Source organism: Cryptotermes secundus, unplaced genomic scaffold (genome assembly GCF_002891405.2).
Source record: "Cryptotermes secundus unplaced genomic scaffold, Csec_1.0 scaffold565, whole genome shotgun sequence".
NCBI classification, from domain to species: Eukaryota; Metazoa; Arthropoda; class Insecta; order Blattodea; family Kalotermitidae; genus Cryptotermes; species Cryptotermes secundus.
Window position 1 is genome coordinate 1,623,185 of NW_019731581.1, and position 15,734 is coordinate 1,638,918.

The following is a 15,734-nucleotide window of genomic DNA, read 5'->3' on the forward strand; positions in this document are numbered from 1 at the left end:
ACCTGTCATAACTGACTCAGTACATGCTGTAATGAACTGCAGAGAGAGTGAATTAGTGATAGCGCTATAATTACTTGTAGTTACAATCTGTAACTGTTCAGTAAATCCAGTTACCAATCCAAATGCTGCCTACAGTCACTCTGTCTTGTGACTATATGATCAATATAATTAAGCCTCCTTGGACAACGCTGCTTAATAATGTAACAACAGTCTGGATTTTATTTTGTCTCTTAATTTCAAATCAACTGGATAAATAATAACAACTTGATTTCTACTCCTCTTCATCAACCACAAACAGATTTTTTGATGTTACTATTTAGTGCTGCATTTAGGTCACTTTGTATCATCAGAGATGTACCCTGTAACATAGCTGAGGTGTTTAGGTAATTATCGATTGGTAGTGTACAACAGAAGCACTATAAAAATTCATTTATTTAAAGTTTTTCAGACTCATGATGCTGATGACCTGTTTTTCATGAAAGCAGACAGCAATTATTAGTAAAAAGGTAATGGTAAAGTTGCCCCTGTCCTTAACTAATTAAGCACTAATTCATGAAGGAGTATCTGGTAGTGGATATATAGATCCACATTTACTTTACGCGGCATTTGTTGGAGGTGAGATGTCAGCTTCATGCCCGTACAACTTTACCCCTCCCCCCAGGGAAAGCGCCCAGGGTACCCATTGGGCAGGAGGCTGGGTTGGCCCCATGGAAAACAGAAAATTCTTGATCCTACTGAGACTCGAAGTCTGACCCTTTGATCATCCAGCCTGTGGCCAGTCACTATACCGACTGAGTTATCCTGGCTCGTGAAATTATTAGTAGTGTTTCTCAACTCTTTTTCACCAGCCACCACTGTGGCTATAAACCTTCATACCATATTGATGACGTAATGGAATTGGAATCAGGGTATCTCCCAAGAGTCTCTAGTTTAAAGAAACAAGTGATATTGTACATAGATCATCAGAATCCTTTAGAATCTTCTAAGTGATGTACCACTATAAGCTGATACAGTTTTTACAGGGTTAAAATGATAGCATGGCCAACAGACGAATATATCAGTTGTGTACTTCCAGCTAACCTTTTGTCATATTTCAATTCAACTCAACTCAGAGAGGTTTATGCTGTCACAGTTTATGCCCTTTTAACCTTGTAGCACAGACATTTAAATACTGCATTTGTGAGTGGTCTGTGATAATATTTTTTAAGAGATATGATGATGAATTTTCACTGAAATCCTTTTGAAGATGGATTTATAAGCTTACCTTATAAGCACGCTGTATATGAGCATTGGAAGCAAGTGGGTTAGAGACTAACGTTTCTCCCTCAGTTCTTGCATGACAAAAGCCTATCTGAATAATTTAATTGGGGTCGACCCCTCCACGTTGTCCAATCCTTGATCATGTCTTTCTTGAGAAGTTTTTTATGTCGATGTAAGTCCACACTTGAAGTGTGGTCTGCACTTGCTGATGTCATCGTTCCACGTCATCTTCATGTCCATTTTGGTTTCGATTTCAGCCACATCTCTGTGGCTGGCGTCCTGCCGTTCTTGCTTTGCGGACAACTCTTCTTGCCGTGCTTTCCAATCGGCCTCCAATTTGGCCATCAACTCCTCGTGGTCGATCTCAGCCCTGGTCTGGTTGGTTCTAATTTTCTCTCGATGGCCAGCAAACCTTCTTGGGTGGTTTTTGTATTGGTCTCTCTCGTCTCTTGCATGACCTGCAGAGCGGCGTCTGTCTTAGCTTTGGCCTTTCTATCGGCCATCATTTGTTCTTGGCCAAATAACGGACGTTCCATCATCTTTTGTATGTCCATCTTGTGTCCGTCTTAATCACGTGTGTAAGTCCAATAATTCTTCTAAATTTGTTCCGATTAATCCCACTTCTGACACCAATTGTTGCATGTTGGGTACGTCACGCAACAATATATTGCACAAGTTTCTTCCAGTTTCATATATTTACTGGCAAATGGTCATTCAATACTAAAACTGGGAGATCATTGGTTTCTGCATTAAACATGACTTTCATAACAAGAAACAAGATTGTAAGTCGTTTTGGCTAACAGCATTAAGAAAACACTCTCAAGTATGAAGCCATATGTGGAGAAAAATGTCTGTCTTTCCCATGTTCACATAGTGAAATTCAACAAAATTTTTAAAAGAAGCTCCATATACCTGTAAGGCGTTGAACAACAGCTGGTGCTCAAACTTCTTGATTCCAAGAATTTGCTGGAACATATCATACAGCTGCTCCTTAGACAGGATAAGTTCACTGTTGAGGGACTGCTGTTGCATCCTAGATGGCCTTTTTGAATCGTCGTCACCTACTAGAAAAGAACTCATCACAGCAAATGGTAACCACTGAACAATCCTAAGCCATATAGTATGAAATCATAATACAGTGATAAGTTAATTACTTAATGGTTACAAGGGGCAATTACATATGCTGAACTAGAAAGGACTGGTGAATTGGCCATGATCTGTTTCAGTGTACTATTCTAGCAAATTTGCAGGAAAGACTGAGCTTAACCTCAAAAACCTAGTCAAGGTACCCAGTTCCCTTTCTATAATCTAAACTACATAATTCGGGATCAGTGGTGTCAAATCATTTGCGTGCCTTGAGCAAAATATGTCCCAAAATGCTGGGCATGCATAGTTTTGTTTCAAAGAACTACTACATGAAAAATAATAACTAAATTTAGGGTGGTCTGGGCAGACAGCAAACAACTGCAGGGTACAGAATGTTACACAAGGAAATGAGGTTTGGAACTTGGAATGTCACTTGTCTCTGTACGGTAAGGTTCACTGAAAACAGAATGAAGTATCACATTTATCTGGAGTACAGCAGGTCTGAAGATGAGAGTGCGAATGAATCAGTAATGATTATATTCCTTCTTATTGAAAAGAAATCATAATAATGAACCATGCGGTCTAGAAGGTAATGCTTTAGACTTATACTCGAAGGGTCCTTGGCTTAAATCTTGGCCGCAAATGACGGTCTTGTGATCTTCCTCAGTCAGCAAAATACCAGGATAATACCATGATTAGGACACAATCGCCTCCTTCCTAATCCTTTCCAATTCATTTACATCAGTCATCTCATCTTCCAAAAATATGTAACCATGATACTGACATCATTAAATTAACAAAAATAATCACCATTTAGGGACAGGAGTCACATCAGTAGTTAAGATGGCATAATTTATTGGTGATAGGATGTAAAATATTAGGGCATGCTGAAAAGGAATGCCTCACTCCTCACAATAATAGGACTGAATATTTCATAAAAGAAAATGGTACATTTCTTCAACTTTGTTTTTGAAATTTTACACAATTACTTAACAACATAATCACCTCTGTAGACTACATTCGCACCAACATTCAGGGAGATTCACAAGACTGTCAATATAAGACTTGGCATCCTGTTCGCAAGACCACATCTTGTACCCAATCTTGATTACACCGTTCAACAAGAACTGATAGTGATATTGGTCATGGTGGTGATGGTTGTTTTGATAATATGATGGTTGCTGTGATGGTGATGATACTGGTAATAATGTTGATGGTTGTGATAGTGATGGTAGTAATGATAATGGTCACAGTATTGTGATGGTGATGATTGTGAGCAATAAATGCCAATCAGTAGAACGTTTTCTGCGCTCAACATTTCCTTATACTGAAACATTTTCATATGTGTCATTCAGCTGTAATACTATGAAACTTCAATAAAAGTGTGGGAAAATCTAACATAATGTGTCCAATTTATTTCATTCATTACTTTTCTATTTCTGGGGGGAAAAAGACAAGAAAAATGGAGGCTCTATTTTTCAGCAAGCCCAAAGGAATGTTCATATGATAGTCTTTTGGTTGAGCTTGTCCCAAATAAAAAGAAATGTGATAATTCACAGGAGCCGCCTTTGAAGAAGTAGAGCATTTGTTCAGTCAACTCTCATTAAATACCTAAGTAACTCAATGGAAATGAATCATTCTTGGTAAGCTAATATTTGATCAGCTACACAAGACAGTACCAAAATATTTATAAACTCAAAGGTTTATCATCATGTGTGCTTCATCCAACTTCTGATCCCTGTGGTGAGCCAGATAAATGCAGCCTATACCCTCCCAAAATAGTTTTAACAGTCATTCTATCATCCTCCTGTCTCTGTCTAGTCATCCTGGTAGTCTTTTTCCTTCATACAGTCATGTGAATGAGTGGCTGTTGACAGGGTTTGGATTTGTAATTGGATTTATTGACCACTTATGGATCCTAACTACAAGTAATTATAAGAGTCTCATGGAATTACACACTGCAAATATCACTGTAAGGGAAAGGCCCTGCTACATTGTACTAATGCATTTGGCCCAATCCTTCATTCAGGAACTGTGATTGGATGCACAGGTATCTCACTGCCAGCACCACTTCTCAAGCCAAAAGTACCTTCCCGGGATCATATTCAGAGTTTTCCTGACACCCAAGTGACCTTCTGATGGTCCACGATGTAGTTTGGACAACACTTCATTTGCTTTGCTTGGAGGGAGAATTACCTGGGCTAATATTCATCATCTGTTGGCGGATTTGCAGTGACGCTATACTGTGCCGTTCCTAACAGCAAGGAATATCCAATGTGCCCAATAGCTTTTGTATGTGTGGCTGCAGTTGGCGATGTCTTTCCATTCTGGACGCTGTCCTATATCAACTTCCCCAGACTGGGCCTTATGTCTTGGTCATTCTCTTGTTTCCTTCTCAGAGAAGTTGGATCCCAGTTGGCTCCGACTACAGCTGCTGCAGGTTGTACTTGCTTGATTTCTGCAAGCGCCTTGACTTTTGTGGCCGTGGGTACACTCCTCAGCATGGTCGTTGGGAAAGGCCATCGGCATCATTCGTTTTCTGCCTTGACGGTGCTAGAAAGTGAAGTTATATTCTTGCAAGCGCTGAATCCAGCGTTCGGTTTGTTCTTCAAGTTTCTTAAAACCAATAAGCCAGGTTAATGCAGAGTGGTCAGTACGCATGTGGAACTCTTGTCCGTAGAGACAGATATGAAGATGTTCCAGTGTCCTCACGATTGCAAGTAGTTCCTGTCGGGTGATGCAGTATTTTATCTCGGCCTTCTTTGGCATCTTACACTTGTAGTACAGTTCTCGCTCCCGTCCGTCCTGTATTTGGGGAAGCAATTATCCAATCCGATGATACGCGCATCTGTGTCAAGGACGAACCTCTCTCTTGGCTGTGGGTAAGAAAGAATTGGGGCAGTAGAGAGGGCAATCTTTAGTGTGTGTATGGAAGGCAGCCACCACTTCTGGAGTCCAGTGGAAGGCTTGCTTCTCTGTGACTTCGGTCAGCAGTTTCCAAACGCTGGGTAAATGGAAATAAAACATCTGTTATATACCCATATGCTCGGGAAGGTTCCAATTTCCTGCATATTTTTCTGGATCAGCTATTCCCGCACAGATTTCAGCTTCTTGGGGTTGGTGGTTATTGACTTGTGTGGCACTTCTTTTGGGTGGAGCTTTAGGAAGGCTTCGCAGCATTCCACATTACATAATATCCTAATTTCTCACTTCTGAAACTCTTGATTTTGTTACACTGCACCAGCATGACAACTTTTTTTCAGTGTAATTTACAGTTACACTGCACATACAAAAACAAGTGTAAACAGACACACAAGTAGTATTTATGATAAAAAGACTAGGAACTAAGGCACATTATAGATCTGTAATAAAATATCTCAATCTAAATTTACATCATCAAGCTGGAAATGTTGTGCATAATAGCCACTTGATAATTGAAAGAAAATAAAAACAAAAAAGAAACTCCGTGGCCTGTTGTCCGCAAGCGAACTATACAGACCAAGGGACTGCCGCTTGTTTGTGAAAGACTGTAACTCTAATTACAGAAATAATAAAGTTATAACTTTATTACAATAATTAAAACAATCTTCAACAAAATATTACAAATCATCTTGCTTAATATAATAATGACAGAAAACAATAATTCAAAGTACCACCATTAACTACATACCAATATTATAGTAAGGAATATGAGGTCATTAAGGGAATAAACAAGAAAGACTGTGAGAGACTTGAAAATTAATGAACACAAAGGTTAAGTTATTCTGCTCATGTTGGAAAGTTTCTAATTCAATTCCCAAGGCAATTTATTTGGTAGATTTCTTTGACACTTCTCAGTGCCCTAAGAAAGTACTTTCAGGATCTGAGGGTCTCACTGCATTGGTTATGAAGAGTTCCATCTTCTGGGATATAATACTGGACTACATTGTGTTATATCTCAAAAGCTAGAACTCTTCACTCTGAGAATATTTGAAAAGAGATCATAAGTGTTTCTTTCCCAAATTCCACACTTTTCATCATTTTAATATCCACTGCTGTCCTTCCATTTGGAACTTTTGAAGATTTTAAAAGTATGTAATCTGACATGCCATTTCAAGGAAATATGAAACATTTTTTTCTTTCTAACAGGAAGAGTGAGTTAACAAGTGCCTCATCACGATTTATATACATAAGGTAAATATGAATGAGTTGATGTATACCTTTAAAAATACAGTCAAATTTTGCCATCCAAGATGTAAGTACAGTTTCCTTGCTTAGCCCATCAATCTCTGGCAGTGATCTGGAAGAATACATAAATAAGAAAATAAAATTATTGTTTCTCAGTTGAAGAAATAGTAATGACTACAGAGTATGCAGCTGATAATTTATGTTACTGAAGAGGAAAAGATGAATAAATCACTGAAAACATGGATAATCCAAAATACTGTTTTATATATAAATTTGAAAATGTATGTACAGAGTCCAGTTTGTTCAACTATCTGATAACGATAGAACTTATGGAAAATATGTACTGAATACAAAATGTATCTTTCATTTTCCCCTATAACTATTGTTCAGAAGAATTTTACACTCTGATAAATGCTTAAAAAGTTACATTCAGAAACACATAGATCATCAGAGTAAAGTGTCATTACTACTACGCATTTCTATAGCAACAGACACACAAAAATGGATGTTACAGAAGGAGTATAATCGCAAGTGTTCAGTTGGAAAATAAAAATTGTGGTCATGCGTCTCAAGGGACTAGTCGCCAAGATGAACTGATTGGCAGTAAACCTCCAGCCATAAAGTAACTCTGAACATTGAACAGCAACAGTTGATCGGTTGGTCAGTCAGTCAGTCAGTCAGTCAGTCATGAGCTGGAAATCAGCATTGACATTTAGTGGTTCACTGTGAGGAATATCCGTTGGTAGCAGCCGCTATCTAGCAATGACCATTGACATCAGAAGAACAAAAGTCTTTGTGCATAGTGTAGTTGTAATGATTTATATACTGTTTCTATTAGTGAGACTGTTATAATCATTTGTAGTTATGAGTTATAAGCTTTCAATAACTCCTATTATCAGTCCAAATCCAAGTCATTAATACGTGACAATGGTGTCACAAGTAGAAATGAATTGGACTTATTTTATTGTGCATCGTTGGAATGGAACCCACGTGGTGGATATTCATGGGGACCTTGGAAAGTCTGGCAGCCATCATAGTAAGGCTGGAAGCCAGGAAAAGGCCTTTCGAGAAACGATGGCGGCCATTCGGGAAAATATGAGATCTGGTCAAGAAGCGATGGAGGCCATTCAAGAAAAAATGTAAGCCAATTGGGAAAATAGGGAGGTCAGGATGGAGCTGTGGTAATTGTCAACTTCAGTTCATCAATATCTAGTGGAACACTTGTTCCTTTCATAATCCCACAGAAATAAATCACATGGAGTGAGAACAGGAGAGCGAGGAGACCACTTCATCTGCCCTTCACCTGCAGCTCCAGCTATTGAAATCCAACAGTTTGGTAGTGTGGCATTGTAAGGTTTCATGGAAACCTGTCTATGTAAAACTTGCCACACAGTCATTTTCGGCATCCGTAACTCAACGACTTTGCATCGGCGTTGATTTCTTTGCACTTCGATTGAAAGTTGCCTCCACCTGCCATACAGCCTCATCACTCACACGAGGATGACCCCTGCTTTTCTTCTCACAAATGTATCCCTGGTTTCCAAAGTTGTCAGACTACCTCTGTATTGATGCTTGAGGAGGTGGATCCATAAGAAACTGTTTTCTGAAGACCCGCTGAACACTGGTGCATAAATTTGTCTTCGCATACATTATGATTATATTACATAAACATCTTAAGATATTTCAGAAGTTGGGAATAAAATTAAGAAAATATAGATAATAATACACAATTTACGCAAAAAAAAAAATGAGAAAATAAATGGCCTGAAACATGACAGAGATCAATATATAAAATCGCTGTACTTCAGTTTAATCTTTTAGATTATGTTCCTAAAAAGTTCAGATGGAAAAGGCATCAGGCAAGGAATATCACTGTACATACCTAACACGCTTTTCAATGTTATTTCTGAACACTTCTCGGAAATCATGTTGTGAACAGGCGCCTGATTGTACCATCTTCAGCACTCTTTCAGACTTCAGGAACACCTCAAAGTAACTCTGTACGGCATTTTGGAAAGCCTCATCTGCCATAATCTGAGTGTCACCTTTCAGGAAGCTCTAAAATTGAAATTATAAACGTTTATCATTATCATGATAATACAATTGAAGACTTTGTGTCTTCAACTGATCTGAATCACAGAAAAAACAGAGGATGTGCAACTGACCTGGAAACGCCCCTGGATAGTTTCCAGTTGCTGTTTAGTGATCTTGGTATACCGTCGTGTCATGTCAGTTGGTTGCTTCGCATTAAATGGGTAAGTGATGCATCGTGATATGAACACATACAGCTGAATTCTTCGTTTACGTTCTTCTTCTTCCCTTTCCTGTTTGTCCTGCCAAAGTTCCAAAAAAGAAAATTTAACCATTTAAAATTTCTTTGCATTAAAGTGAGAAAGATTACATGTGTAATCACTGACTGTAATACTACTCTCTGCTTCCCTGAAGCTGTGGTTCCACAACTTTTGAAACATGAAACTGAATTCAAACCACATTTCAGAATCAGTGTCAATTATAGTACTTATTTTCTATGAACAATTAAGATGTAAAACGTGGTTTAAACAAGTATCTAACAGAATGAGACACAACTGTCAGGACATTAGGTATTCTGTACAGAATGCAAACACCTTGCTCATAACAGCAAGGTCTCAGACTTTACAAATAAATTGAAATAACAAGTAACAAAAATTGCAGGAAATTCTTTGCTTTCCTGTACATTATTTTGAATGCTTTCATATGAATAAGGACAAATTTAGAACTGCTGTTACAATGGCTAACTGCATAGTATCAAAGAATTGAAGTCAATGTAGATTCTGTATACATGCAATGTCATTATTTTATATTCTGCACAAAAACAACATATGAAGATCTAAATAAATTTTAAATATCTATCATGAAATTATTTACAAACATTTCCATATCACAGATGAGCTGAAAACTACAACCTTAATTTTGTTAACAGAATACAACTAAAAATGTTGGCTCATGAAACATCTTTCTTTGTCATGGCATTCTTACTAATTTTCAGCTGATTCGCAACTGTTCCTAACATTCAGACAGGCATACAGATACGATGACATGAGAGACACTTTCTTCATAAAAATTAAGTCACGATTTAAATTTGTACAATGTGTGAAATTAAATCTAGAATTGCCATGGCAAAAGCTGCATTTAGCAAGAAGAAGAATCTTTTTACTAGCAAATTGGACTTAAATTTGAGAAAGAAACTAGTGAAATGCTACATTTGGAGCATTGCTTTGTATGGGGCTGAAACTTGGATACTTAGGGCAGTAGATCAGAAACATCTGGAAAGTTTCGAAATGTGGTGTTGGAGAAGGATGGAGAAGATCAGTTGGACCGATTATGTGAGAAATGAAGAAGTGTTATTTAGGGTCAGTGAGCAGAGGAATATCCTACACGAAATAAGAAAATGGAAGGCTAATTGGATTGGTCATATCTTACATGGTAACTGCCTTCTAAAAGAAGTTATTGAAGGAAAGATAAAGGGGCGGATAGAAGTGACCAGAAGATGTAAGAAGATGCTGGATGACCTTGGGGACAGAAGAGGATATTTTTATTTGAAGGAGAAAGCTCTAGATCGCATCAAGTGGAGGAACTGTTTTGGAAGAGACTGTGGACCTGTCGTCTTGACAGATTACAGATGAATGAATGAATGAATGAATGAATGTGGAACTCAGAATTCAATATTGTAAGATAGTGCATAAACTGTCAGATACTATGTACCCTAACCGTAAACCAAAATTAGTATGTAAGATTTGTGGTTCTCACAGGAGTTCCATCTTCTGGGACATGACACTGTATAGTCCAGTGAAAATCACTGATGAATGAAGAAATATGTAGCCTGCATCTTCACAAATGATGAATAAGCCAAGTAAGAAAGAGACATAAAGAAGTCACAAGTATATCTGCTTGCTTCATGTTGGCTTTTTGCGGTCATGATGGCAGCGGCCGTGGCGATTTCACATAATATGATCAGGCATAAATGTTACTAACTCTAATAGCATTAATTACCGGGTAAACAGAATAAAAGTTGACTCTGCATATGAAAATACCTGCAGCTCAGCTTCGGCCTTCTCACTAACAACTGAGGGGCTGGGACTTGTAGCTCGAGGCAAAGAGTTGGTTCTGGATGCACCAGTGCTATGACTGAGGGTCTCGGTGGACACAGCACTAGCAGGTGAAAGTGACCTGAAATCAAAATTTTCTTAAACATTATAGGAGCATAACCAACACCTACAGAGAATTGAAATTCTTATTCCCTGTGGATATTGATAAATTAATATGTATGTAACATCATCTTTACAGACATTCACTGGCTCATATGAATAAATCTCATCCATCCTGTCACTGTTAATACAGTATGAACATCCTTGCCGAACTGAAAAAGCGACGATGAAGACCAGTTATTCACTCTGATGGTACGAAAGTACAGTGGACGCTGCTTATTGTAATCACTTCGGAGCACCATTTAATTAATAACAGAAACCCATGAAACAAGTCTGTAATTGTTTGCAACTGCTTACTGACGCAGAGTCGAAATATGTATATAAAAAGCTGTAAGTTGCCAGGAAAACCCAGGTGGATGACATACAGAATTACTGGGTTTTGGACTTTTTCTGTCGTCCGGAAATATAGGTAATAGAGGACACTCTAGGTAATAAAGGACACGACATTTCGGAAACTGGATCTGTTTCCGAAACGTCGTGTCCTCTATTACCTAGATTTCCNACGGTGTTCTCCCAGTCTTGCTAGAGCAAGGCACGTTGAGGGTTCGAGACAGATACCCTGCTTTACCAAATCCCAAGCCTCAGCTAGTCATCGCCCTGCCGAACCATACCCGAAAATTTCCCCCAAATTTGTAGCCACTGCAAGCTGGCGACTACTGGCACCCAAATAAATAATTCTACCTTCCCATAATCTCAAAACCCAAGAGAAGGGGAAGGAGGAAACAGAACGCCGGAGCATGCAATAAAAAACAGAAATCACCTCGGCCAAAAAAAGTCGCATGTCTCGGTTGCAATTCAAGACCATGTTTGTGTGTTTCTTCGATCACAAGGGGATAGTTCACTATGAATTCTTTGCACAAGAACGGTGAATCAACAATGTTATTTAGAAGTGCTGAGAAGGTTACGGGAATTTGTTCAGAAGAAGAGACCCGAACTGTGGCCTGACAAATGGATTCTCCAACATGACTGTGACCCTGCGCATGATGCGTTAAGAGGCAGAGTTCCTGGCTAAGAAATCCATTATAAAAATAAACCACCCACCTTATTCACCAGACTTAGCCCCCTGCGAATTTTGGATCTTAAAAAACACACACACACACAGAAGGGACAAAGATTTGCGGACTTTCTTGACTTCCAACGCAAAGTGATATGATAACGTTTCTGAGAGGTATCCCTGAAAACGATTTGCAAGACTGTTCCCGACAGTGACACCATCATCTCGCTAAGTGCATGGCTTCACAGAGAGAGAGAGAGTTTCGGAGGCGACAGCAGCCACTAGTGCACAGGTAAGCAAATTTTGCTTTCACAGAGCCATTCCGGGAATTAAATTTTTGCACCTTGTGTTTTATATTCATGACTGTCGTAGGTCTATGTTGTTGTTATGCATGGCCTATCTTTTCGAACACAGCAAAACCTACTACAGTCTGTCTTTTATGTGAAATTATGTTTCGCTGATCAACCCCAAAAAAATAATTACAACTCTAAGCAAAGTTACAGAGTTACAGAGGCCATGTGACCCAAGGAGTGTACTTCCTTCCATCACCGATCTCTGGGATCTTGGATTGGAATCCCGCTCGGGGAATGGACATGTGTCCACATTTAACTTTTCTCTTAAATGTTGTCCGTTTGCCGCGCCATAGATCAAGCGGTTAGTCGCTGGCTTTCCACCGCTGCGGCCCAGGTTCGATCCCAGGTCTGGTCAAATGGGATTTGTGGACAAAGTGGCGCTGGGGCAGGTTTTCTCCGAGTACTTCGGTTTCCCCTGCCAATCTTCATTCCACCAATTGCTCCACAATCACCCTCACCTATCATCTGGGGCTGTTACATTAGGCCAGAATTGGCCGAAGTACAAGGGACTTACTCCCACCCCACTAGCATTAAAAAATGTTGTCCGTCGTAGTTGATAGAAGCATTGTGATGGGCCAATCTCTGTCCAAAAGTCCTACTAAATTTATAAAAAGAACTCGAATTTCAGAAGATAATTCTGAACAGAAACAGAGCAGCGAGTTCAGTCCTTAAAGGCTGAATAAGAACTACGGGGAATGTTATTGAAGAGAGGGTAACTCCATGTTACTGTAATGATATTCAGATTTACCTTGGAAGGGTGGGAAGACTTCCGGGCACTTCGAGACTTCCGGTGCTAGGTTCATGATGGCGATGATGGCGGTGTTGCTGGTGTTGCTGGTGGTCTTCTTGTTGTTCCTCCTCGCTCTCCTCTTCCGACGAACTTGGATCAATCATTCTGACCGCTTACGCGCTTCGCACTCCTGGAACAGATGCAATGATCATACTGTGACAAAATGTACTGCCCTGTAAAATGCCTGTCAGCCCATCATGAAGGGCTCCGTTACTCTTAAGACCAAAGGAAATCTAACGCACCCAGCAAGAACAATATACAGGGTGTTTCACGACTTTAGGGCATAACAGCAGGAGGTGATTTCCTAGGTCTTTGTGATCAAAAAAGTTCATATAAACATGTGTCCGATTTTGGACGGTTACGGAGTTATGACCGTTTGAAACTCAGAATAGAAGGTAACGATTACTGACAATAAACGGAACAAAATAATAAACCAGAATAATACATGATACATTTAAAGTATGAATGTAAAGTTAACTTCGTGAAATTACCTTTAATTTGAATTTACTGGTGCTTAAAGCTGATTTTCGAAAATGTCACCGCCGGCCTCAACACAGGCTGCCGCTCGGTTGTGAACCCCGCCGGACATACCAAACCCCCCCGCCTTAGGTATCTCTCAAGTGTCGAGATAACGAGAACGCTCTGTCTGTAGCTGGCTAAAGATAGCGACCCGTCAGCTGACAGACGCGGTTCACACGATGACGTGTACGGGAATGAAAAAACGGTCACAACTCCGTAACCGTCCAAAATCGGACACATGTTTATATGAACTTTTTTGATCACAAAGACCTAGGAAATCACCTCCTGCAGTTATGCCTTAAAGTCGTGAAACACTGTATAACTGAAGAGGACGAACAAGAATTGTGGCTTATGCATGTGCAGTTCCGTTCAGAGAATTGCAGTGTGTGCTCTTCTGCGCCAATTTATCCAGCTGAAACCGTGACTTATAAGGATCCCACGTTTACGATGGTCCACCAAATGTCTAAAATACTTTATAAAATTAAATCTGATTCGGGACAGACCACTGAACTCAATCCATGAAAGGTGGGGAAAAGTGTGTCTATGCGTTTGTGACGAATTTGAGGTCCTAACAATGGTGACCACGAAGAGAACTGAATTGTGGGCCGTGATACCGTGCAGTTTATTACAGATTTACAAACATTTCCACTTCCGCACAGGAAGGAGTGAGATACCTCTATTCGTACAGACATTATGTAACTTCCGGTATAATTCTGTCTCCTTTGTCGGCGACCATCATTCTCGAAGGTGTCTCTTTCAAAAGAAATTTCTTTTAAAATGTATTTGTTTCTCTGCGAATTAAAACTAATTATCTGTGTTCCATAGCTACGTTTATAATAATATAAGATAAATGATAGAGAGTCTGGAACGTTTATACGGCTAGTAGTTCCAGTATTCGTTTTATTTTGGGGTAACTGTGTTTCTCCGTTTCAAATTTGGTATAATTTTAAATATGATTCGTCTCACTTAACATGTTTCGGCCGCATATGGGCTATCATCAGGTAAAATCCTTTTTGTTTCCGGGGAGATCACTGCACTCTTCACTTATCTATCGTCATTGTTCAGTTTTTAACTCACGACCAGAACGCTCTCAAGGAGCTAAACTTAGCACGGGCAGATATATCGATTGTCACAGTCTTCAATTCAGATAATTTAAAACCCCACATCAAGTTAATCAACGGTGTGACATATGCCTACACGGGAGCCAGGAGGCGCAAGGGGGGCACGTAGAATCTCTCAGATATGTGCAGAATGAACTGCAATAGAAATCCAATTTAGCTTCAATGCTGTATTAAAGTAAGTATTGTTATATGCACACCCACTGCTAGGCAACATGTTGTTGAACAGTTTCGGGGGAAGGCAGATTCTTGGGAAACACTCCAGGGGTTGTTATAATGAGTTTCACTGGATTATCTTTCATACTAGCAAAGCTACGCATAAACAGAACGCACTTATAAGATAGATAAAATATCCAAATATATTTAAGATCACTTCCGAGATGACATACTGTGTCACCTAATCTAAACATAGAAGAAGCATGTTTCTCTGAAACTTCGGTAAAAACATTACATGATGTTATATCCAAAAAGGCGATAATAAATCATCACCGCCGTGAAAATATCTCTCATACAAATAACTTTTCGTTCGTACAAATAGTAAATCTTGTCTTTCACTGCAGTGTGAAAGAACAGAGACTTGCCAATTTTTTGTTTCCTGTGCTTTCCTAAGAAACGAGAGTTCGAACGGAACAGGAAGCTGAGACTAGACTCTTGGTTGCAATTCTTCAAATAAAGATACAATGCAAAGGGTCATTATATGTTTTTCAAGAATGATATAACCTATGAAATGCGAAATTGTCTTCCGCAGAGCGAGACTATATAGCAATTGTATTTAATAACACTAAAGTTTACAAGAGCCAGTCACGTGAGCGGTCTAAGGCATGTACTGTCTTCGCTCGCTTGGAAACCGGGATCGTGGGTTCGAATCCCACTCAGGGCATAGATGTTTAGTTTGTGTGTGTGCGTTTTTCTGTGTTTGTGTACAGGTAGAGGCCTTGCGACGAGCTGATCACCCGCCCAAGGAGTCCTACCGAATGTGTAAGATCTACAAAAACCGAAGTGAACGGAGAAGTTCATAGAGGTAGGCCTAGGCCCACTGGGGCTGTAGTGCCAAGGAAAAAAGTCTACAAGAACAACTCAACCATCAGACTGGCACTTATGATGCTACAATGATTTTTACTTGAAATATATTCTGTATATATTGTCACGTGACTACAAATGGGGTTTGGATTGGTGACTCGATTTATCAACCACTTACGATAC

The 15,734-nt window shown here is 39.4% G+C and overlaps 1 protein-coding gene across 13 annotated transcripts in view; it reads right to left on the reverse strand.

Annotated features, from left to right (window-relative positions):
- The window catches only part of LOC111867219 (calcium-dependent secretion activator), a 119,590-nt gene that overhangs the window by 80,840 nt on the left and 23,016 nt on the right, over window positions 1-15,734 (reverse strand). For 10 of the 13 annotated variants that reach the window (XM_023856860.2, XM_023856859.2, XM_023856864.2 and 7 more), the window contains exons 2-7: window positions 12,853-13,024; window positions 10,584-10,719; window positions 8,679-8,846; window positions 8,396-8,571; window positions 6,546-6,625; window positions 2,173-2,324 (exon numbers count right to left, since the gene is read on the reverse strand). In XM_023856860.2, the coding sequence (XP_023712628.1) occupies window positions 2,173-2,324; window positions 6,546-6,625; window positions 8,396-8,571; window positions 8,679-8,846; window positions 10,584-10,719; window positions 12,853-12,998 (858 nt within the window). In that variant the 5' untranslated portion in view covers window positions 12,999-13,024. The remainder of the gene's footprint in view (window positions 1-2,172; window positions 2,325-6,545; window positions 6,626-8,395; window positions 8,572-8,678; window positions 8,847-10,583; window positions 10,720-12,852; window positions 13,025-15,734) is intronic. The other 3 variants (XM_023856857.2, XM_023856867.2, XM_023856866.2) reach the window with 1 other exon arrangement.